Consider the following 25,061-nt stretch of genomic DNA (forward strand, 5'->3'; position numbering starts at 1 on the left):
GGGACACAACAAACTAATTTCCAGAGGTCCATGATGGGTTGTAACCCATTGTTTGCCTTTGGGACCAGAAAGTATCAGGAACAAAATCCCTGACCCTGGTATAAAGGAGGTTACCTTCTCCACAGTATCCAAGTCCAGAAGCAATGGCACCTCCTGGAGGAGCTGCTCATGCGAAGAGTCCCTGAAAAGAGACAGGGGAAGGGTGGAGTGGACTAGAAAGGGATGCCGTATCCCACAGATATAGTCCTGAGGACCCATTTGTCTGACATAATGGCTGACCAGGCTGGAGGAAAGGGCAGGGTCTGTTGAAAAATGGCAAGGTAGCATTCAATGCTGCAGGTACTCTGGGTTCAAGCGCACCATTCAAAAGGAGTGTTTGGAGGAGAACTTGGACTGGACCCAGACTGCTGAAGGAGAGCCCCGTGGTGAGAGTAATGTGCCTTGTGCTGGTAGGTGTCTGAGAGCCATGTGGTTGAGAAGGCCTGGTGCTGCTGGGGTTGTGGCTTGAATGGTTTGTGCTGCATAGCTGGCATATGCATGCCCAAGGACGTTGAAGTGCTATAAGAGTCCTTCAGACTATGGAGGAGGGAGTTGGTCTGCTGAGCAAACAACCCCACACAATCTTGGATTGTGCGCTGGATCTCTGGAGGAAGGCCCAACGGTATGAGCCAGGCCACCCGACGCATGGCTATGCCCAAAGTGACTGACTAGGTTGCCATATCTCCCACATTTATGGCCGCTTGCAGGCAAGTTTTAACACCATCTTGCCTGCCTGTACAAGGCTGGAGAACTCCCCCCTCAGATAAAGACTTCTTGAACTTGAGGGCTGCAGCCCAAGAGTCATAGCTGTAGCAGCTGAGGACAAACAGATGGTTGGCTGCCCTGAGCATAAAGCCCCCAGTGGAACAGACCTTGCAGCTGAAAAGGTCCACGCATCTAGAATACCTGAACTTTGGGTCCAGAGCTTGACGACTCTGATGTTCCTTTTCATTAACTGAGTCCACCACCAAGGAACAGGGCATGTCGGTAGGTGTATAAGTACTCGTAATCCTTCACAAACATGAAGTACTTGGGCTCTACCCCATGAGCAGTTGGGGAGACAGAGGCCGGTGTTTGCCAAATGGTGTAGGCAGTGGTTCTAATGGTTTTATTGAATAGAGGGGTCATGCAGGAGGGTCCCTCCGAAGCAAGAATGTTACAGATCAGGTTGACACACACTGCAACTTCCTCCATAGGGAGGTTGAAGCTGGTGGCTGTGCAGTGGAGGTGGTCCTGGAGTGCTCAGAAGTCCATGGGCAGAGGTCCTGAGACCAAAGCACCTGCCACCATCTCATCAGGAAAGGAACTGGAAGATGCCAACAGACACACCACCAGTGCCAAGTCCTCCAGCTGGCAAGGCAGGGTACCACCTCAGGAAGAGTGGGAGGACAAGAGCCCGGAGGTGGGCAGCTAACAATAGCCTCAAAGGCTTTGGAGGTAGTTGTTTTATGTGACTGAGCAGAAGGCATGGTACCCTGTGATTTGTGGCACACCCATGGCATCCAGAAAGGCCACCGGGAAGCAGCAGAGTCTTGTTCCAGGTCATAAGGGTCTGATACTGTGCACCCATGCAAAGAAGTAGGGGAGACTAAATGAGAAGGCCAAGAAGGAGCCATTCCAGGAGGAGCCACCAAAGGAGTGCAGCCAACGTCTGGCTTGGAACGCATGGTCTTGCGGCACTGATGAGGCATGTGAGAGCAGTGAGGAGACCAGGATGAGTGCCGGGGCGAAGGGTGTCGAGAACTGGACCGGCATCAAAGAGAGCACTGTCACACAGCAGAGCAGTACCATGAGAAGACAGAAAAAGGAGAAGTTAAGCAGCACTGGGAATGAGAGAAGTATCCAGATGAGAGCTGAGAACCACCACAGCACTGAGGAGGGGATCAGCAGTGAGGACACAGACTAGTGTCAAGAGCAAGATCTGTGCAGGGAGTGGGAACACTGAGGAAATGAAGCCTTGCACACTGCAGAGGGCAGATGCTGAGAGCCGAACCTGCGAGGGTCTTGATGAAGGAAACCAGACCAAAGCAGGGAATGGGATTGAGTCTCAGATGGGAGTGGAGTCAGGGGCATCCCTGAGCTGCCCCAGGATACCACCAAGACAAATGAATTCTGAAGCCCAAAGATGAGCATTGAGGAGATGCCACTGGGACAGGTGAGGTGTGGCACCACACGTTGATGCAGGAGGCAGTGTACGCCGAAGAGCCAGAGTCGGATGCCCCCACAATGGAGGCCCTGATGATGGCATCGAGGGGGACAGGGAAGGATGATATAAGTGTGACCGGCACCCTGAGTCAGACCAGTGACATCTCAGACAGCCATGCCAAGACTCAGTGTGGGCCCAAGACTTCAAGTGGTTGGGTAATGGCACCTGGAAAAGTGCAGTCAGGAGCGCAGGCTTACCCCAAATACTCACTGAGAGGCAGAGCCTCAGTACACGCCAGGAAACTCATCATCTCTATGAGTCCCTGCACTGCCTGGTACATATCAGGCGCCGACGAAGGACCAACAGGCACTGCATCACCTTTGTGAGAGTCCAAGAAGATAGGGCTCAGTGCCCATGACACAGGCGCATCAGGACCTCAGGCCCCAGGAGCATCTGGTATCTTCCACACTGATGAAGCTAGTGTTCACGGTGGTGGTGCTAACAACTTGAGCATCTTGGAGGCGCACAACAGAGCGAGAGTGGTGTTGCGCCGAAGGTTTCAGACGAGGCGAGTCCTTCTCAGCACTAAGCTCCTTCTCGGTGTCAAGCCCAAAGCTGAGGACCACACACACTGCACAGCCTTGTTGTGGCAGTTGAAGTGCTGACTCTGTGTGGAGCTGATGGAACCAAAAGTCATGCTCCTTACAAGACCAGAGCTTGAAACTCCTGCAGATACAGCACTTATCTGTTTGATGAGCTTTACTCAAACAATAAAGGCAGGAGCAGTAAATTGCCGGCATGGTCTTTAAGCAATCACAACACTGCTTATAGCCTTGGGACATTCTGTTAACCCCTGGAGGGGAAAGAGCGAGAGAATGAGAAAGACCCTCTCTGCCTGAGGGCCACCTAACACTAACTGAGCCAAAAACAACAATTATTCACAGCTTATTTGCACAGAGAGCGAGGGAACAATGATGCAGCAAGAGGTACTCTGCCACACAAGAGAGAGCCTCACAGGTGGTAAGAAAGGAACTGAAGGGTGCTGGGTTGTCCGGGTCTTACATAGGCTTTGCATAGGCACCACTAACGAGGGGCTTCTTAGCTGACCTGGCTGGCAGTTGCTAGGGAACACTTTTCTGATCGTTGTGCACACGCATGCACATCTAACTTGAATATATATTGAGCAAACACTTGAAGAAAATGCCATCTCAGACACATGCTATTTAAAGCTACCATTATTATTAATTCTAATATTTATTAATCAAGTTTCTAAAATATTATCATATTGGACCATCACCTACTTCAGAATTTCTCAGAACTGCTCCTCGGTCTTCTACTACTTCAGTGGACCTATATTTGTTCATTTATTGTGGAGAACAGTGATTCTGTATGGTACGTGCTTTGATTCCCATTTTTATATTTTAAAAAGTTCTCTAAATGGAAAAACTAAAAAAATATTACTGTTACGTTCATAAATAACTCAAAGCTAAAATCACCAATTTAATAAAATTGAAAGGATAAACCATTACATTCAGTTTAACTTTAAAAAGTAAAACCTAGTCTTAAACAGAAGTACATTACCTGTGCCCGCTTCTCCATGTCCTGACAAGTACCTAATTGTTCTTCCATGGCAGCTCTGATTTGCCTTGCCTCATATTCTAACTGCCTTCTTGTCATGTCTGTTTGCAAGGAGAACTGGAATCCAAATGCGGAAAAGACATTTTAGCAAACAAATCTGGATAAAAGCTATTCTGAACAAATGCAAAACAATTAAGTTCTACTAGAAGTTCATAAATTTAGACAAAAAAACTGAACACTGGTCTTAAAATAATATTGCGTTGGTTATTAACGAGGATGCATAATACTAGTGAATGACTAGCATTTTTCCTGTAAACCATGTAAGTTATCTATACAAAATACTTCAAGATGAAAAGACCACACAACATCATGCAAGGAGAATTCAGACACCGAAACATGTAAATCTACATACCACGAGAAGACTTATCCTGCAAGTTCTCTAAGCACTGGGAAAATAATCCATGTACATATCAATCAAAAACTGCTAGTGCACATACTTTGACAGTATTGTTAAATGCAGTAGATCGTCAAGCTCATACCACTAGAATATATTATATTAAGCGGACTTGGGGTATGTCTACACTGGAACATAAAGTAGATTTTAAGGCACTTAACTCCATTTTACAATGCGACTGTCTTCACTGCAAATACCATTAGGTCAATTTTAAGGGGCACTAAGGTCAACGTTCTTGCCTCGACCTTCCAAAGCAGCCTAAAGCCAAGTTCAAATTTAAGAGGTCGAACTAATGCTAGTGTGGAAACACCATTACTTATAATAAATTTTATTGGTCTCCAGGGGTATCCCACAATGCCCAGAATGTGTATGTTCTGGCCACTTTCACCTCTGCTGCTCTCCAGGTGTGCAAGGAAGCATGAAGCAGGAAGCCCAGGATTTGAACTCATTTTCTTTCTGATCAGCATAGCGATGGCATCTAAGCCATGAAAAAGAGACCCAGCATGGAGCAATCAGAAGAGCCGGGACCTCATATTGGCTGGCGGGCTAGTCCCTGCCCCACTACATCATGTGGTGGCTTGGCTCTGGGGACCAAGCAGCAACACAGCAGACAGAGGCATGTCCTGCCCTGTGTGGGATGAAGGATGTAGCAGGAAAGGCCAAGAAATTTCTTTTGTGTGCTTCACATTTGTACAGCGCAGCCCCTCTACCCTCCCCGCCATGCACTCGGAGGTCTAATCCCCACCATACCATGTGGCTACCTCCACTCCCCCTCCAAAGGCACCATGCAGTGGGTGGGCTACTTCCCCCGCCCACTACACCACGTGGCAGCTGGGCTGTGGAGATCATGTAGGCTTCCTCCCTGCACAGGATTTAGCAAGAGAGGCCAAGAAACTTCTTTTCTGTGCTTCATATTTGTGCAAAGCAGCTTTGCCTCCTGCACAGGAGCCATGAAGCTAGGGGTCTAGCCCCTGCCCCATTGCCAGCTGTGCAGTGCGGACCATTCTTCCAGACAGCAGCATACCCTGGCCTGCACAGGACAAAGGCTTTTGTGCTTCACATTTTCAAGGGGTGTGCTGTGGGGGGGGCTGCCCCCCAGCAAATATTTGTGGGGCTGGCTTCCCCTCCGTCCCCCATGTAGGCACACAACTGATCAAAAAATGTCAACAGGTTACTTGGGGGCCAGCCCCTCAGAGGCAATATGTGCCGGGGGGAGGGGGTGGCAACTGATACTAACACCTGCAGTACTCTCCCTTCCCAAAGCATGTGGCTCAGAGGACCACAGTCCCAGCAGTGACCTGTTTGGTGTGTTTTCACCAGGGAAAAGAAGTGACCTGTTGACATAATACAGTTAGCTGGGTGCTCCCAGAGTTCATTTGCTAAGACTGGTTCACCTTCGGAAACCCATCTGATCGCTTTTCCCCCCCCCACACTTTTCCTTCTTTTCTTGAGAATAACATGAAGTCTTTTCCTAGTCACATGGAGACAATTGTTCCATTTGGGTATCATAGGCTTCAGTTTCTGAAGCCCACCTATTTGGTGTTTATTCACCGGGGGCAGGACAGATATTAGTTAAGTGACCTGTTGACATGGTACAGTCAGGTTATTTTTTAAAATCACTGTTCTTTAGAAAGGGACAGAATGAAACACAGTCCCAGCAATGGGCACTTAGAGACAGCTTGCGGGTGGGGGCACTGTAATACAGATGACAATTTCATCGGGCAAAGAAACTTCAGAAAAATGGATGTTTGTTTTCAACAGGAGGAGAATGAGGGCAATGCATCCTGGGAAAAAGATATCACTCACCCACAAACACTTGTGGGGCATTTTTTCCCCATAAGCTTTTTGAAACTGATACAGCTGTCAACATAAATGTATCTGCCTTCAGGATCAGACCAAGTCTTATATACATTGAAAAGTTATATTTTATGAATTAAGATGGGCTCTGCTTCTGCTCCTAGAAAGCAATGATGAGTAGTAATCAATGCTTAACTACATCATCTTGATTCTACTGGAATCCATTTCTGCTATACGAGTTCTTGCAATAAAGTTATTAGTACTTTTTGATTTGTGATGTACCAAGATTTTAATTCTTCAATGGAAATGCTTGGAAGAAACATGAGGAGGTCTGGTCACCCATGAAGCTACTGTATATTTTGGCAATTTAGTACACATCCGTCCCAGATACGTGTAAGCTATGTTCTTGCCAGGCCTGCTGACAGGAGATGTGCAGGAGGAGGGAGCAAAGGCAGCAATTGCTCCAGGGACCAGCAATTCAAAAGGGCCCAGGGCTTGTGGCTATTGTCACTGCTATTGCAACAGCACCCCAGGGCTCTTTAAATTGCTGCTGGAGCCCCGGACTATCTTCTTCCACTTGAAGTACCATCCCTTCTGGCAGCGCAGAGTCACCCCCTCACTTAGCCTAGGGGCCCGGCAATTCTGTCAGCACCTGTAGTTCTCGCTTATATATCTGTTTAGATGTTTAATTCATGTCCAGCATGTCCTCTATTGATTGAGAATTTTTTGTTTCTTCCATGTTTTACAAACAATGGATGCTGAAATGTATTATTTATAGGCTATTTCTATCTTCTCTATGTGTTTATTTTATATAAAACCAATAAAAATAAAGTTAAGAAGAGTAGTTATCAACATTATACTATCAAAGGGAGAGGACAGTTCTAGGGAGGTCCTAGAGGGGCCTGGCACTATTCAATACTTGGCTAACAAAATGAAAAAATCTGTATTTAAAATATCCACATGATGCCACCAAGAGACAGGTTGCAACAATTTTGGAGGACAGTATATGAATTCAAGACAACATTGAAAAACTGGTCTGAAATCAATAAGATGAAGATCGATAGCGTTCAAAGTTATATTTAAGAAAAAAATCAAAACACAAAAATAAAACAGGGAATAATTGGCTATGCCCCTTGACCCCAGACTTTTTCTGTTGAGGCCCCTCTTACCCACAATAGAAACTCTCTGTGCTCCCCTTGGAAGTATGGTTGGGAACTGGAGACAGAAAACACAGCCTAAGCCGCTGCTGGGACTATGGCCAGTGATGGGGCTGCAGCTAGGGCCAGGGACTTGCAGCCAGTGCCAGGAGCTAAGGCTGTAGCCAGGGCACAGTTGAGGGCAGAGTGAGTAGTTCTCCCTTCCTACCCCACATAGGGGCTGTCCCAGGCCCTGTTGCACTCAATTGAACATTACTTCATGCTCTTAGTCTGGGGACCACTAGGCTATGCAGTAGTACTGCTGAAAGGGATCTGAACGTAATACTGAATAAAAAATTAGAGAGAGTGTCAATATGTGATAAATGGGAAAACTGGGCTACACATTGTAGGGTGTATAAACAGTAGTGTCAAATGCAAGACACAGGAGGTAACTGTCCTGGTTTACTCCACTGTGGTAAACCCTCAGATGTAGTACTATTTCCAGTTCTGGGTTCCATACGTTAAGATGTGGAGAAATTGAGAAAGTTCAGAGGATAATTACAAAAAATGATAAAATATATAGAAAATATTGTCCATGATGAAGGATTAAAAAAACTTGGCATGAGAAAAGGAAAAAGAGAACTGAGGTGGGCCCTGATAATAATCTTCTCATATGTTGGGTGTTATTTTAATAAAGAGGGTGAGGGTAGGAGAAGTAGGAACAGGCTTATTCTGCAGTTAGGCAGATTTAGGTTAGACAAAGAAAAACCTTCCATCTGTAATGACAGCTAAACATTGGAACAGGCTTCTGAGGAAAGTTACGGAATTCCTGTCACTGGAGATTTCTGAGAACAGGTTAGACTGAGGTGGGCAATAAAACAGTGACAGTCTGCAAGGGTTAGCCACTGCCACTATATTTACCTGTCTGTCTGCAGGTATGGGCGACTGGAGCACCCATTGGCTGTGGATTGTGATTCCCAGCCAAAGGGAGCTGCAGAAAATAGCGTCCTAATCTGCACTACATCCCACAGCTCCCACTGGGTGGGAATGGCAATCTGTAGCCACCAGGAGCTGCAGTTGTCCATACCTGCAAAGACAAAAGTAAATACAGCAACAGCGGCCCACAAAGGGCTAACCCTGGAAAACCGGAACCAGCCTGTAAGCACGTATTTGTCCACCCTCGGGTTGCACAAACACCTGCCAGGGATAGCCTAGATATACTAGGTCCTGCCTGAGTGCAGGGGTCTGTACTAGCTGACTTTTAAAAGTCCTTTTCAGAACTATATTGTTACAATTCTTTAACTGTTTTGTTCAAATTTGATACAACCGGCATGATATGAAATGTATCTTTAATATTACGTATTTACTATTAAAATGGTTTCAGAAAAGTTTATGTATCCAGTACATGTTTCCTGCTAAAATCCTCAATCTTCATTATTCATCATAAAAAGTTTATGGAGTTGCAGGTGGCAAAGCACATGCCCCGAAGGTCAGTTGCATCTTCAAAATCTATATCTCAATTTCACTGAGTTTGCCAGTGTGTAATATTGTCCTGAATTAAGAGTTCCTATTGAAGTGACCCATACACTGCTTCTCAAAGTTAAAGGAAATTATGAAGCTGCTAGAAATTAAAGAGTTTGATGTAAAGTGTCAGGAGTAAAAACAGCAACTCCCTGCATGAGATTTTACCATGTTCCTCCCTAAGAGGGGGGGCTTACAGTGTATTTTTCCTTGTAAAATGACATCTGAAAGCAGGCAAATGCTGCTACTGGAGCAATCATGTTATTTAAACAGAGTACTTTTATTTATGTGGAGCCTAGGATACACTCTTCTCACAAACAACAAGAATTGTAACTACAAGGTAAAATTCTCTCTAGTCCGACATGATTTTAGTTAGATGGATGATGACTTACATGGGTGTGACCAAGTTTCCTGTGGTCCTATGAAGTTTATGTATAACCACCAGTTATAACCTGGCTCTCAGTGTTCTGTGCTGTTACTTAGCTCTAATTTACCCCTAAATGTCTTCTAAGAGCTCAGTAAGTCATGAAAGTGTTGGTAATACTGCTTGACAATATTGACCTCCTGCGGTTTGGCAAATTCTCTGTTCCGGCACCAGTCAGGTGCTGAGGGTGCCAGACTAGAGAGGTTCAACCTGTAGCTTATAAAATGTACAGAAAACCCAAATGGACATCACAGCACCAATTACATAAGAGAATATGCTGCTATCGTAGTTACTTACATTTTCAGTAAGAGGGAGACTATCTATCCTCTTTGTCAGATTCTGAAGCTGAGCATAATACCAGTCCTTCTCTTTCTCTTCCTTTTCGAGCTCAGCCAGCAATAGAGATCTATTTAAAAAAAACAAAAAGAGGAAGTGTCCCATCAGTGTCCATTATAAACATGGCCACAAATACACAGTAAACATTCATATTATGTTTATTTTATATATATAAAAAATAAATAAGTGTCACAAGGAAAAGATTCGACTTGGTGATGAAGGAAATGAACGAGATGTTCTGCACCTTCTGTTCACAGTTCTGTCAAACTGCTGTGTGACCTTCTTCAAATCATGGAAATCCCTTAGTTCTACTGTAAAATGGAAGTATACTATCTCCCTTTCTTTGTAAAAGCTCTGTGAAAGCCACAGATGAAAAGCACTATATGAAGGCTAAATGTTATAAATAAATGCTGATTTACACCCTCTGCAAACCACTTGAGACCATTTTATTTTTTTCTGCTAATATACTTCCCACAATATAGAAAACTAATTACTTTAAAAAAAGATTTTACTACTGAAAAATCTATGTACCTCACTCCTCCATTATAACAAAGTCTCAACAATATTTGCTGGATTTGTACTATCCTGCTCTCTTTGATAGATTCAGATAGAAAAAAATTGATAAAATGATGGTTACAGACCATTTCTGTTACATTTTCAAGTTATTTATGAAGAGTCAATATACTGAAATTTACAAGCATATTATAGACATGAGTAGTATGTGTTTAGACGGTTATAAATACAAAGTATAAAAATCAATTTGACAACCAATTTGTTCATTCTTCTTTTTTATGAAACGATTTTGTTGTAAGTATTAAGTGCCTATATTTTCTTCACAACAGTTCCCTACAGTTACTATACAGGTATAGACATAAACAATTAATTTCAAAGTCCTGATCCTGCAAGGAGATCTTACAGACAAACCCCATTTCTATAGAAACCTCCACTGAGCTCAGTCTCCTCTAAAAAACTACTAGTTTCTTCTAAAAGTCTGTCATGTTAAGTACTTTCCCTTTCTGAACTGTTCATATTGCTCTTTGACTCAAACTAGAGAAAAGGAAAAAGATAATTGTAAGTTCAAGTTTGTCTAGCAGACATTTCAGATTGCTCCAACAGATTGGGAAAACGCTATCTAACCTCCTATACTGTACTGTAAACTTTATCACCATAATAATAGACACAATTTTCCCTAAAATAGCAGCTGTTCGGGATTCACTGCCAAATGTTTCACTATACCGATAAAATTTTACAACTATACAAAAACCTCTCCAGATGCTTTCTTGTAAAGCAGTAAGTGAAGACAGTATTCATAACAGGTACTGGAGATGAATAGGCTGAGAACTGAAGGCAGATACTTAGCAGTAGGATAGGACGTTAATACACAAAGCTATTTTTTCACCTTTCCCTAGCCTCTCCCTCTCTTTCCTTAATTTGTGAGCTCCCTGGGATCTAGATAACATTATGAATTCCCTAAACTAGCTCCTGAAGTAGGGTGATCATATCTTCCCCAGCCCAATATGGGACACAGGGGGAATGATGCCGTCCTGGCCAAAACAGGATGGATGGTCACCCTACCTGGGAGTCAGGTGGTGTCTGCCCTGTGGGGGCTGCCACCTTACGGTGGGGCAGGGGAAGAACTGCAGCTTGCGGCTGCCCCATGACTTGGGGCACCGGAAACTAGGCTGCCACCCTGCCAGCAAAGCTCCTTGCTCCCCACAGCTGGGAGAAGTCGGGCGGCTTCTGCGCCATCATGCACGTCCAGCTCTCGGCTCCTCCACAGCCGGGGAAGTTGGGCAGCAGATGCACCACCACATGGATCCAGCTCCCAGTTCCCCACAAGCTAGGGGAAGTCGGGCAGCAGATGTGCCACATTGTGGACCCCGCTCCCACTTCCCCTGCAGTAGGGGGAACTCATGCAGCAGTCACCTGCGCTACTAACAAAGTGGAATACAGGATAATTAGCCCCTTTGGCAAAAAAAAATCTGGATGCCAGGATGGCACCCAAAATACGGGGTTGTCCTGCCCAAAACAGGATGGATGGTCACCCTATCCTAAAGTTGTTTTCTAATTAATACTTTGGTAGAACTGAGAACATTACTACTACGGAAACGTCAAGCTTTAAAATAGCTGAGAGAACAACAGGAACCTAGTTAGTTTGTATCTTGTTTGATGGCCTTTATAAAACAAATGATCTGGAGTTCCCAGTTCCAGAGTAAAACCATCCATCAAAAATAAACTGTCAGCTACATTAACCTTAAAACAGATTCAGACAGGTTTTGACATTAGCATTAGTAAAGAAAAGGCAAAAAGGACTTATTCAAATGTTCCATGAAGGGACAGAGTTCACAGCTGTAAACTGAGATCTACAAAGGTATAATTGCTTCTGTCTTTAAAACACATTTCATCTGTAAAATATTTTTCTGCAACTGGGAGACAATTCTCAACTAATGCTGACTATTCATACATTAGAAATGCAAACAAAAAGATTACCCGATTCTGTCTACAGACATCAAAGTATCTGAAGCAATAATGTGTGCATAGAAGAGATGCTGGGTTTTAGTATCTGCCTGAAAATTTACCCACTAATTATTCATCTTGACACATAAAGAGTAACAAAACAAATATGATAGAAGGCACCCCCACACACCAAACAAAGGAATGCTTAAGCACAGACAAAAGAAAGGAGAGAATAAAGAAGAAGCTCTACAAGGGGGAAAATAAACAGCCCTTACACAAGTAGTAGTTGTGACCCTGTTAAATCAACAAAGATCATTCAAACAAGACTTGGAATTCTATATGCTAAAATGCATATAGGAAACATTGTACACAGCTTATTAAAACGGCAAGGTAGCTTATACAAATTCTAGTATTAGCCCCACATTTTAATGTCTCGTCCGGTAATTATTTGAAATCCCCAAATCATATTATGGAAAAGCACCATAATTACGAGAAATCTCTAAAAATATGTCTCAAACTAAAAGCTGTTTTGTTCCCCCTTTACTGTGCTCTCTGTAAAATGGCATTGTCCCGAGTCTGAAGCAACAGTCAGTATAACTTTTAGTAACACCACGCCTGATGGTCTGTGAAGCAACCAGCATGTAATTCTACAAAAGATACTGAACAATTCAAAGTGCACATTATTTCTTCACATGTCTGATTGCTGCATAAATAGGACAGGTGCATCCAAAGCCAAGGGCACATTTAATAGGCCAGTGGGCTGCCATGAAGTTACCTTCACATTTTAAATGTTTTGCTAGTACTTGGATGTGATCTTCTGAGCAAAGTATCACTGTCAAAACTAAGCCTCCTACTTCATGCCAACCCAATCCCAGCTCAGTTCCTTCTTGCCAGATGATCTGGGAGAGAGGAGGTGGGGTGGAATGGACAGTCCTTCTGGAATCTGGGGGCTGGTAAGGCCATCCATGCCTGTGCTGGGAGGCCAGGGTGTGGATATCAAATGACTTTAGGGTGACTCTAGAGTTGTTGAGACTGTGTAGGCAGGAGTCCATTTTCTTTGCAAATGGCCCTGGCTTGAAGGGTAGTTCCTGGATGGTGGGCTGGGGCTGCCAGCTGAAGTCCAACACCTGCAGCCAAGCCACCCCACTACATTTCAATGGGGCCGCAGCACAGGCCGCTAAGTGTAGTGCAGGCTGGAGGGCCACAAGAGACACTGTACACACCTCTTGCAAGATGGCACCAATATCTGGCTTGTTGTTCTTGGTCAGTTTATCCTGGCAATGGGCCATGGCTGCCCAGAAGTTACAGGCATACCTGCTAGCAGTGCCTGCTGGCTGGATACCTGAAGCTGTAAACAGCCTGTGGAATAAACTTCTCGCTTAAACACGCAAGGGTCTTGGCCTCAGGCCCTGGCTGTCCCTGCCACTCCCAGTGGTTGACCCATAAGCGACCCCAGCAGTGGGTGGGTATATAGATGTTCACACCTTCACTGAGCACATAGTATCACCTCTCAACCCTTTTAGCTGTCAGAGGGATGGAAGCCAGGATTTTACACAGGAGCTTCAATGAGGTCATGAGTCTCTTAATGAGTGGCAAGGCTATCCAGCCTAGGACCTCCGAGGACAACACATCCACTATAAGGTCCGCTTCCTCCACCACCTCCTATACAGGAAAGTGAAGGCCCTGCGCCACCTTTGCTGTCCACAGAAGGGGGCGCATAGGACATGCTACCACTGCATCATCCTCGGAGGATGAGGATGATGCCAGAAGGGAAGGGGTGCTGGCCTGCTCCTCCAGCTCTCCTTCCTCCATATGGCCCTCCAGGTGTGGTACAGGGGGCTGAGCCAGAGACTGGGTTATCCCTTGTGAGGTAACAGCTGGAGATGACGTGGGCTGTGGGACAGGCTCTAGGGCCAGAGCCCCCACAACAGCTGAAGTGGTCTCATTCCCTGCCACTGACAGGGTCCAAGAGGGAGTACCCTGGCCCTGCACTTGATGGTAGGCCCAAGGAGTCCAAAGGGCAATTGCTTCAGTGCCTGCCACTGAAGGGACCAAGTCCGCGCTGGGGCCAGGGGCGGCTCCTGACAATTGGAGAGGTGCCTGGATTTGGATCAGTACCAGGAGCTGCGTGAGACCATGGACTTGGCCTTGGAGTCTGAAGTTGACCAAGGTGGAATGGTGCTGGACAATGCCAGTGAGAGGAACCTCAGAGATCTGCTCCAGAATGACATGGCCTGCAGCCACACACAACCCCTGTGCTACAGGAAGGACCTTAAGGGAAACTGACTCCCTACCTTGTTTGGCGTCGCAAGTTTAGCATGTGGTGGGGGGCGGGGGGGGAGGAGGATTGACCAGGTGCCAACCACACTGGTACCAAGGCCTGAAAGGATACCTATGCCATCATCCATTCAAGTGCAGTGGTTGGTGCTGGTACCACAGCCACTGCCAGAGTGAGCACTGGAGGCAGGACCAGTGCTGGAGTTGGTGCCATTGGGGTATACACCTGAGCCAGAGAAGAAACTGGTGCCTGGATTGGCCAAAGACTAGGTTCCAGGACCCCAGGCTGGCAGTGGAAGGTCACCATCAGAGAAAGTGGTTCTGGTGAAGATGCCTTGGGAGGCTCAAGGCCCACACTGGGAGAACCACATGGTGCCAACCAATTCGGTTAATTCCCAGGTTGCCTCAAAGGTACCCAGCTGTGTCCATCGTGGCTGCCACTCATTGTGGTGGTGAACAGGACACTGCGATGTGGCAACCTGACCTGGAGTCACATGCAACTCTTGAAGCCTTTAAATGTGGCTCCTCCTAAAGCCACAAGCGTGCCACCTGCTTGTGCATGCGCCCCACTCCCTGGTCGGAGAAGCGTGTGGCAGCTCCAGCAGTGGTACCCCCAGTGGCTTCTCTAGCCTTAGAGACCCCAGCTGCTCCAGTGGTTCCTCATGCCCTAGTGAGTCACCAGCATTTATTTGGGGTGGGGGGAAGCCTGGCTCTGGGGAGGGCATTTATTTGGTGTGGGGGTCACTGTGGAAGCCTGCCTGGGGAGAATATAGAAATATGCCGTCCACAAGTGTGGCGACCTTTCAATTCCCAGTGGACATAACTGGCCTAAGTCCTCCACAACCACCAGCGCCAGACTCAGACTCACTCATAGGCCCAGAGTCAGCAGGGCCGAGGGTTGGTGCTGGGGCACAGCCACTGTGCTCTTGATGGCATGTAGCACCTCCAAGGGTGGCCTCCTGGAGGGGGAGCAGCCTCTTTCCACTCTTTTGTTCTACTTGGACACCAGGGAATGAGAGTTGTGTTGAGCCCCTGCCTTCTGTGCCAGGGAGCGCAAATGGTGCTGGGGGGCAGTATTCAGTGCTGGGGAATGGAGCCGATGATCTAAGTCAGGCCTAGGCACTGAGGTGTTGCTGCACAGCAGAAGACACAGTCAGCTCTGGGGGTTGAACAGCTGATTCCCTAAGGATCAGCTGCAGCCTCTGATCTTTCTTTCCTTGAGATTTGAACGACCTGCAAACAGAACACCTGTCCTGCAGGTGACTTTCCCCCAGGCACTTAAGTGGAGCGAAAGTCACTCTTTGGCTTGGGCTTCCCACTGCCTGAAACTGTGCAGGTCCCAGGGCATCACTAAGTGAAGGGAAAAATCTGTTAAATACAAACAACACCGATCAAAACAAAAAAGCAGTCCAGTAGCACTTTATTTTTTTTTTGGATAGTATATGGACTAGTATGGCTCGCTCTCTGTTACTATTCAACACCTATTAAAACAAAAAAGCAGTCCAGTAGCACTTTATAGACTAACAAAATACTTTATCAGGTGAGCTTTCGTGGGACAGACCCACTTCTTCAGACCATAGCTATACCAGGACAGACTCAATATTTAAGGCACAAAGGACCAAAAACAGTAATTAAGGAGGACAAATCAGAAAAAAATGATCAGGTGAGCAACAGGACGTTTCCTCCTGTGAAATGAAACAATACATAGAGCCCTGTGTCAATAGAAAATTTGTATCCAGCTCTGATATGCAAACTTGGTCCACAGTTTTCAACAGATTCATGGGTCTAACAATCTCTCATTTTAGAATATAGCGATAATTATCTTTAATATTGGTAGATGCAAGGAAATCTCCTGGCTCAACTGTTGCAATTAGATCTCAAAGGGCACCTCTCCTTAATTCCTTCTGTCATCTAGCCAAATTAGATCTAAGTCTAGAGGAGCTGTCTCCAGGTAACCAGGAAAAATAAACAGAAAAGAACATAGACTGAATTTCTAATGATTTGGAATCAAGGAATTTCTCCAGATTAGTTGTAGATTGCTGATGTTTGTAACTGCCACCCCTCCACTTCCTGGGTGTGATGGGATACACTAACACCACACTAGCCAGGAGGGTGGGGGCCAGGCTTGCTGGATGGAAAAAGCCCCTTCCACAAAGCCCTGCTGTGCACGCTCCAACTGCTACCCCAGTATTAAGACCAGGGAGGCTGGTCAGTTGGGGCTGACCACGGGGGAGAAGGAGCTCCTGCTAGAAGCTGGGAGCAGCAGCCACCTGAGAAGCAGCAGCCACAGCAGTAACAGCTATGACTGTGGCAGCAGCTGCCTGGGGAGCAGCAGCAAGAGGTGCAGCAACAGTCGCAGCACCAGCGGCCAGAGCGGGGATGGCACACCTTATCAGAAATGGGGTCGGAAGTAGCCCAGGGCAGGGAGCTGGGAGGTGTCCTGCTACTTCAGCTTGTTGCGAAGCGGAACCCCGTTGAGCTGGTGGTTGTGGGGCCACTACCAACAGGGCTGTGGGCTGGAGCTCAGTGGAGAGGGAGGGCCTGAGCTCCCCTATGCCGACCTCTGTGACCCCGAGAAAGGGGGAGCACTAACTAGGCTGCTGGGCCTGAGACAACTGACTAGTCCACCGATACCTGACTAGGCTGCAGGGGCCTGCGAACTCTGAGTAGGTCACTGGAGAGCCTGACAGAACAGATAAGGACTAGGCCACTGGGGTCTGAGGACAGCGGGAAAGTCCTCAGAAGAGGAGTGGGGCTAGTGGCCCTGCCACACTGGGATTCAAGGGAAATCAACAAAGCTAGCTCTTGGCTGAATTTAATTCTATGTGGTGTTCTGGTGCAGTGTAAAAGTTTGTGTGTTTCCATTCTTAAAAAAGCAGCAAAATCTGTTCACCAAGGAAACCTAATATATGGTTCTCAGCTCCAGTGTCTGAAAGATTCTTGTCAGCCAAGGCCATGACCAAGCCTGGCCTCCTGATTCAGCCCACTGAATCTGGCTAGGGAAGTCTCTGAATCTGAACCTGAGCATGGACTTCAACAATGCACATAGCCCGGTCCTTTCCTCCAAGAGGAGTAAGGTTATTTGTTACATGGCAGAGATGCTTCTTGTTTTGCATTCCAGCAAGAAAGATGGTAACCCAGCAACTAATGTCCCATCAAAGAACCCTGTGCTCAGAGCTGCCTCGCCCACAGGATGAAATGGGATGGCCACCCCAGGCTCCGTGCTTTTTGGAACCCCACTCCAGCCATCCTATGGATGGGAAAAGGTAGGATCATTTGCACAGGGTGCAAGCAGATGGCAGCTGCTGCTGGATCACACTCCTCCACCCTGCACTCACTACGTGGTGCGAGTGGCAGCCTGCTCCTCTTCACCATACAATCCTGACCTGCTGAGTCTCGCTTCACCATGGCAGTGGGAAGCCCACTCTGAGCCATTGCAGACACATTGGGCTCAGCAGGCCAGGAGGCCACAGCAGAGCAGGCTGCTGCTTGCCCTGCATGGTGACTGTGGGCTGGGGGAGAGGCTGAGAAGAGGTGATGACCTGCTGCTGCTGGGATCTGCTGCCCCTCCCTACCACCAGCAATCCCCAGCCAGGCTGGTCAGAGATGGGTTCAGCAGGTGGGGAAGGGGCAGGGTCTGCTCAGTCCTCAACAAGACTGCACTCAGTGACAATCCTGAGTTGCCATGCAGAGTGTTCTGGTAAGTGCTAATTCTGGTTTTTGAGGTGACAGAGAAGTTAGCTCAGAAGAGTGGCTCCCCCAGACACCCACCCATCCTCCATGGACAAAATGTCTGTCTATACTCTTATAAAGTATTATCTTGGAAGACCCACAGCCACACACCAGACAGCAGGCGGCTAGTAGCAGGAGAAGCAAAAGCACCTCATTGCACTTTATGAAAGACTGGGCACTTTTAGTTATTATGACTGCTTCCATTGTATTATTCACATACAACCAAATCTTTAGTATTTAAATCAGACAAGCTGAATTGTATTCTCTCAAATTACAATTCTTCTGACTGTCCCTGTGACATTTAAATTCATTTTTCTTAAGTAAAACAGCGCTTTGAGGCTCCAAGCAAGACTGGAGCCCCCTACATTAGGTCCACTACCAACTGTGGAAACCAAAGGAAACGTGGCGTTTGCCACGAGGAACTACCAATTAATTATTTTGCATGTTACTAATGTAAGTAGGCATTGATCAAGAAACTGCTCTATAACAATGAAGAAATTTCATTTTTCATTTTGTTATTACTTATGCCTTTTGACAATTCCTCTCAGATAATGTCAGGAACATTTCTATAACATGCTATGTTTTAATCCAGATTGTTTAATTGTCTTCAATGACTGATGTGACTTCAGCAGCTGACATCTCAAGAAATGAATTAGATGAGACCTCCATCAAAAAGCAGTTTCCACTTTCTACCCTAATTATATAGCAGTACATTTTTTCCATTAGAGAGCAGTGGAATACTTACAGTCACTATGATTGTATAAAGAAACTGTTACTTTTCGGTAAGCACCAGCTATAAAATCCAAATGCCCAATTTAACAAGTTGATCTTATGGTAAGCTTCCAATTTCCAATAAAAATCTGTTCGCACAATGCAGATGTCAGAATTGTACATTTACAAAAGTCTTTCATATCTAAGGCTGCGTCTACATTGTGAGATAAAATCAAATTTAAAGGAGCTCGATATTAAAACATCACTGTCTTTCCTGTACACAAAAATTGTACTGTTTTAAGAATACTGGTATAGTTGAAGTAGTACAGGTTCTTAGTATGGACAGACCTATAGTAGTATAAAGGTGCTTATACTGTACAAGTTATTCCCACAAAGGGAGGGGAAATCAAACCCCCGTAATCCTATGAAGAAGCCATGTCTCAGCACAGCATTAAGGAGGTAGGAATTGGGGTGGAAATGGAGGCTGTTAAGTCTGCAGAAGAAAGATTTTTCCACATTGATTTTAAACAATTCCAAACAACCAAAATCCATTCACATAAAAATATGAACATAAATTATTTCTATTCTTCTATTAAGAGACAGAGAACTTAGGTTGAGGAGTGAGACATTTAGGTGGCACTGCAATCTGCTTTACTGAAAAAAAGGATGGTGGAAACAAAAGGAGAAAAAAAAAAGAAGCAACATCAGGATTCCATAAACAATGTAATAAATGCCCTGGGGGAACTTCTGTAATTTAGTGATGACAAAGTGAGAGAGTATGAGAGAAGTAGCCATGTTAGTTTGCATCTTTGAGAACAAGAAGTCCTGTGGCACCTTATAGACTAACAGATATTTTGGAGCATAAGCTTTTGTGGGCAAAGATGCATCTGACAAAGACAGTCTTTGCCCACAAAACTTATGCTCCAAAATATCTGTAAGTCTATAAGTGACACAGGACTTCGTGTTGTTCTCAAAGTGGGAGAGGCTGACCTGAAGAAAAGCTATGTGTAGCTCAAAAGGCAGTCTCTCTCACCAACAGAAGTTGGTCCAATAAAAGATATTACCCCACCCATCTTCCCCCTCTCATATCCTGGGACCATCAAGGCTACAACAACATTGCAGACTGCAACAACAAAATATCAAATTTAGTCATGTCATTTTTGTTACTGATCAGAGCTTTGTATTTGGCTTAGTAGTGAGACATCGAGTCCAGTACAGAAATGCTAGATTTAAGAGTGGTTTTGTGTATCTCACTCTCCAGGCAAAAGAAGCTAGGCAGAATGGTAAAGTTGCTGTACTTTGTTTTAATTAAGAATGTGGTATCACTTCTCTGCCCAGATGCATCTGGTTAGCTGATCCATGGACTGAAATATGTACTGGGACACTCAAGAGGATACTTCACCTACCATCCAGAAGCAAAGTCCTTTTACCTTCAGAGTTTAAAGGTGGAAGAATTGATACCATGGGAAAATCCTCAAAAAACACAAATGATCATCCCACTTTTATAACGGAAGATTTGTCGTATCTGTACACAAAGCACAGGCTTACTAGGATGTTCTCCGTAACATATGGGAAAATTCAGTGGTGTTGCAGCAGTGCAGATGAAAGCATTAGCTTGCTACATTACATCCACAAAGTTTTCTCAATATAAAATGTTGCTAATTTATTTCATTACACACTAACTAATGGAACAACACTGAGAATCATCACAAGCTGCTTTTCTAACAACATTTCCCAAGGCATGTCCATATTGACTCTTTCTTGGACAACCTGGATTCAAAGTTGGTCCAGAGCTTGTCTGGAGAATAAAATCACTGCCTTATTTTTCAGGACTGATAATATTTTTCCGTTAAAAATAACAGGCCACTTCTACACTACACCATAATTTTGAAGGAGCTTATTTCGAAGTGCAACTTCAAAGTAACGAATTTTAAAAATGCACATCCACACACACACAAAAGCAGATCGAATTCACCATCTGCTACTTCGAAGTAGTGGCCCAGCACTTTGAAAGGAAACCTTTACGCACCCATGGCCCCTATTTCAAAGTAAGAGGCCAGGAAATGCTGAGGACAGAGGTCACATTACTGACAAGCCCTTCGGGGCCTGCAACCAGCCACTCTTTTAAATAGTCTCTCCTGACACACACACACCCTGCACATGCTGAGGGTTGCCAAGCTGCACACAGTACAGCACACAGCACAGAGACGAGCCACAGTGCAGCCATTACCCTCTAGAAGCTTGCCACCCTGGAAAGCCGCTGCTCCGTCAGACATCAATTCAAGATGGGCAACATCACCATCAGGGCAGTCCTGATAAAGGTAATCCTGGCAGGCCAGGGTCACGCACCCACCATGGGGGAGGGGGACACCTGGCAAGGGGTGACCCTGCACTGGGCTGGGGAGGGGGGCCCTTCCTGGGGCCAGAAACCACCCCAGCCCCACACACTCAGGGAGGCATCTGTCTCACGTCCCATGCAGGTTGTCCGGGAAACCAACACACTTCTCCTCCGTTGGGTGGTTACAGTTGGGAACCTGAACATCACCCTCGCTGACTTCACGGACCTGGGCTTCCTGAACCGTTTCAGTGCTGGTGGCATGCACATAGCCATCTGGGCCCCGGAACGCAGAACAGGTGCTTTTGTGAACAAAAAACGATACCGCTCCATGGTCCTCCAGGCCCTTGTCAACGCCCGGGGACAGATCATGGACGTGTGCGTGGGATGATCGGGCAGGGCCCATGACACCCGGATGGTTCAGAACTCATGGCACCTACATCGTTCACTGCCCCGCGGGAGCTCCCAGTAGGAGACATCACCATACCTCACTCCATGGTGGCTCACGAGACCCTACACAGGACACACCAACCCATCCCAGGACATACACGACACATGCCTGAACCAGGCCAGGTACATCATCGAGCGGGCATTTGGATACCTGAAGGGGCAATGCTTCCTCATGAGGCTGAAGGTTAGCCCCCTGAATGGGCCTGCAGTGGTCGAGGCCTGCAGTGCTCTCCATGATATTGTGGAGAGCAAAGGGGAGCTGTTTGCCCAGGGCTGGCCCACTGCCAGGTATGAGCAGTCACCTGCAGCCCTGGGCCATCAGGCACACAAAGATGGGGTGCGTGTCAGAGAGGCCCTGCAGGAAGTCTCTGTCTGGGGCCCACAGTGACCCTCCCCCGCAGCTAACTCCCAACCACATCCCCACCTGACAACCCAACCTCTCACCAACCCCCCCCCCCCCCCCACACACACACAATAAGCATGCAGGAGTAGAGGTGGTACTTAAACTTTACTTGTAAATAAAACTTGCATATTTATAAACCTCTAAATAATAGGATTGCCTACAACTATGCATAAGGGGGCAATTGTATACAAGAGGGATGGGGCGGGGGCACCAGGGGAGGGAACCAACTTGGAGGATGGGGCCAGGGTCCGGGAGGACTCATTCATCCACTGGGGTGAAGGGCTGGGAGCCCCTGAGGCCGTGGGACCCCCCCATCACCCTGAGTACAGGGATCCCCTTGGGGCTGGGCTGGGGCCAAGACAATGGGAAAGTGGGGAATTGTGGGGGAAAGGAGTACAGCAGCCTCAGGGTCAGCAGGAGCCATGAGGGGGTGGGGGGAGCCAGTGGGGAGTGAGAGGCCTGCTCGCCCCGGGTAGCACTAGCCACCAGCCAAGTGCCAGGCAGGCAGCAGGGCAGGCAAGAGCAGGGCCCCAAGGTCGGCAGCTGCAGAGGGGGGCTGACAAACGAGAGGTTGGGTGAGACAGGTGGCCATAGCCTGGGTCAGAGGTTGCAGGATGTCTTCCACTCACACCCACACCTCCTGCTCCATTGCCAACCACTCCCGGAGCACGGCAGTAATCTCCCACAGGATGGCCCTGTTTAGTGGTCTCCTTCTCATCCCTCCATTGGCAGCAGTGCGCAGCCTGTCAGCAACCAGGCAAGGACACAGACTCAGATGGGGTGGCTGACTCCCAGCCCTCCACAGCTACAGGCTGGTTCCGGATGAGACTGTGGCAGCTGCTGGATGGCGAACCTGTGCAGACAGAAAGAGATGGCCTATGAGTCCTGTGTCCTGACTCTGGGTCCCAGGGCCTCTGCTCTTCTGGCTCCCACCCTGGCCCTGTGCTATCCAATGTCCTGGGGGGCCTCCTGGGATCCTCGGTGCAGAAGGGTTCCCATGCAGTGAAGGTCAGGCCAGGTTCAGTGCCCCACCCTTCCCTAGGCATATGGACTGTGGGTGGCTGTGCTGGGGGTGGGGGAGGGAGTTCTGAGTGTCACATGGGCGTGTGGCCCCCTGCTGCTTGTGGAAGGGGGTGGAGTCCCCCTCCCCAGGCGCCGAGACATCTCAAACACCTCATACCTACTGGCTGGTACCTCCCTGAACTTGGGTGATGCCCAGCTGGAGATGTTCCTACTCGACGTCCTGGAGGGGATTGCGATGACAACGGTCCCGCTGCTTGAACCTTCCTCGCTCCTGGCTTCTGTTCCCTGGTCCCCCCGGGGCAGGTGATGGTGGTGCCTGAAGTTCCCAGCTCATCCTCTGTGGCCACCTCTGGCTCCAACTCGTCTCCATGTCAGGGAGTGGGGGCAGTGTCCAGGAGGTGCTGCAGGGGTTGCACCTCCTTCAGCCTCCTCATAATGGGGGCACTGGGTAGACTGTGTCCCCCAACTGGCTGGCAGCATCCTGGGCTCAGCTGTAGGCCTGCTGGAACTCCTTCACCTTCGTTCGAATGCACTTGCTGCTCCTGGTGGGGTGTCCCCGGGCGGTGAGGCCCCTGGCCAGACAGTCGTAAGTGTCAGTGTTCCATCGCAGCACGACACTTTGGAAGAGCACCTCCTCCTCCCGCCACAGTGCAAGGAGGTCCTTGATTTCCTCTCCATCCAGGGAGGGCCCCTCTTCTGCTGGTGCTGGCTGTCAGTTGCTGCTGGCATGCACCGGGACTCTAACCCCACTACAAGCTCAAACCACCCTGGTTCACCCCCATTCAATCCCCCCTCTGCCCAGCTCAACCCCCACCCGTCCCCAGCTCACCGCCCCCCCCCCCCCCAGCACACACTGGGCTCCCAGCCGCCAGCACGCACAGGGGCTCCAGCTGTTAGCTGCTGCAGGCGCATGAGGCTCTACTCCCCCAGCTAACCCTGCCCAACCCCCATGGCCCCAGCTCACATCCCCTGGCACGCAGAGTTCTGGCTTCAACCTGTCTGCGGGGCTCCAAACCCCCAGCATGCAAATGTGCAGGGCTTGGGCTCCCAACCCTCCTACCCATCACTACCGCAGTCCTGGCCCCCAACCCCCTGGCCTGGCTCAATCCCTGCCCCAACTCCCTGCTGCCCAAGTCCCACTAGCTGCATGCCCTGGCTCACCTGCACCCTCCCAGCCCCCCCTGCAGCCCTAATGCACCCCAGGGTTAAACCCCCCATCCCCCAAGCCCTCCCCGCTGTATGCAGTTTTCAACTTACATGACAACCTTCGGAACAAATTAACAGTGTAAGTTGGGAACTTACTGTACATAATTGTATGCATACTAAGTGTTCTCTTAAGCCATAAAATGAGAAAAACATTAAAACAAATCCAAAATCCTAAAAAATAATTTCTTATAAAAATGACTGATTTTTCACTAAGGGCAGTAACCTCTATTCAATGCCAAAAGCAAACGTGTAGTTGTCCATTCTAAGCAGCTGATGCATAAAACATGTATCAACATGAAAAATCATTGAAGCAAAGGGATTTAGAAAAACAATTTATTCGGCAGTGACTCATGGACTAGCAAAAAAATAGGAAATGTTTCAGAAAGCTTTAGCCATGTATGCAAGAAAACTGGCATTAAGTTTGCGCAACCTCAGAAACAGAATACAGTAGGGTTGCAACATTAATGAACATAATGTTTGTGAATTCAAGTATTTGCGAGCACCCTCTTCCCCTGGAGCTCTGGGCAGGGACCCCAGCCAGCAGCCGCAGCTTCCCCCAGGGCTCTGGGCAGAAGCGCTGGCAACCATACGTTATTGTGCCGTATTCGCAAAATTCAACATTCGCGAGGGTTCTCAAAATGGAACCCTCATGAATGTTGAGACCCTAGTGTAGTATGGGCAATAATACTTGGACTGAATGCAAACTCCAATTTTGGAACACCTGAAGGTTCATTAAAATCCTCTAGAACTAACAAGCCTTACCGGTACTTACCAGAAATGCCTAGAAAAGAGGGACAGACAACAGAAGTGAGTTTCTGTGTCTGAAAGGCAAGCAGCAGTCACAGAAAAAGGGTGAGAAAAGGTCAGAACCAACAGAAGACACACATACGTAGAACAAAGACAAAACAGAAGAAATAAGAATATTTGTAAACAATATAGCAGCATGTTGTCAGTCCCAGACAAGTTGTCCAATCCAGTTCTCTGCTGCTGTGTTATGGGAGTGAAAAGAGCCAGGGCAGTAATGACACTAAGCTAA

General features: G+C 47.3%; 1 protein-coding gene across 4 annotated transcripts in view; it reads right to left on the reverse strand.

The window, feature by feature from the left end:
- APC (APC regulator of Wnt signaling pathway) overlaps positions 1–25,061 on the reverse strand; it is a 175,222-nt gene that overhangs the window by 62,338 nt on the left and 87,823 nt on the right. For all 4 annotated transcript variants that reach the window (XM_074995225.1, XM_074995224.1, XM_074995227.1 and 1 more), the window contains exons 5-6: positions 9,393–9,501; positions 3,767–3,880 (exon numbers count right to left, since the gene is read on the reverse strand). In XM_074995225.1, coding sequence (XP_074851326.1) covers positions 3,767–3,880; positions 9,393–9,501 — 223 coding nt within the window. The remainder of the gene's footprint in view (positions 1–3,766; positions 3,881–9,392; positions 9,502–25,061) is intronic.

Source organism: Carettochelys insculpta, chromosome 5 (assembly GCF_033958435.1).
Source record: "Carettochelys insculpta isolate YL-2023 chromosome 5, ASM3395843v1, whole genome shotgun sequence".
In the NCBI taxonomy this organism is placed as follows: Eukaryota; Metazoa; Chordata; order Testudines; family Carettochelyidae; genus Carettochelys; species Carettochelys insculpta.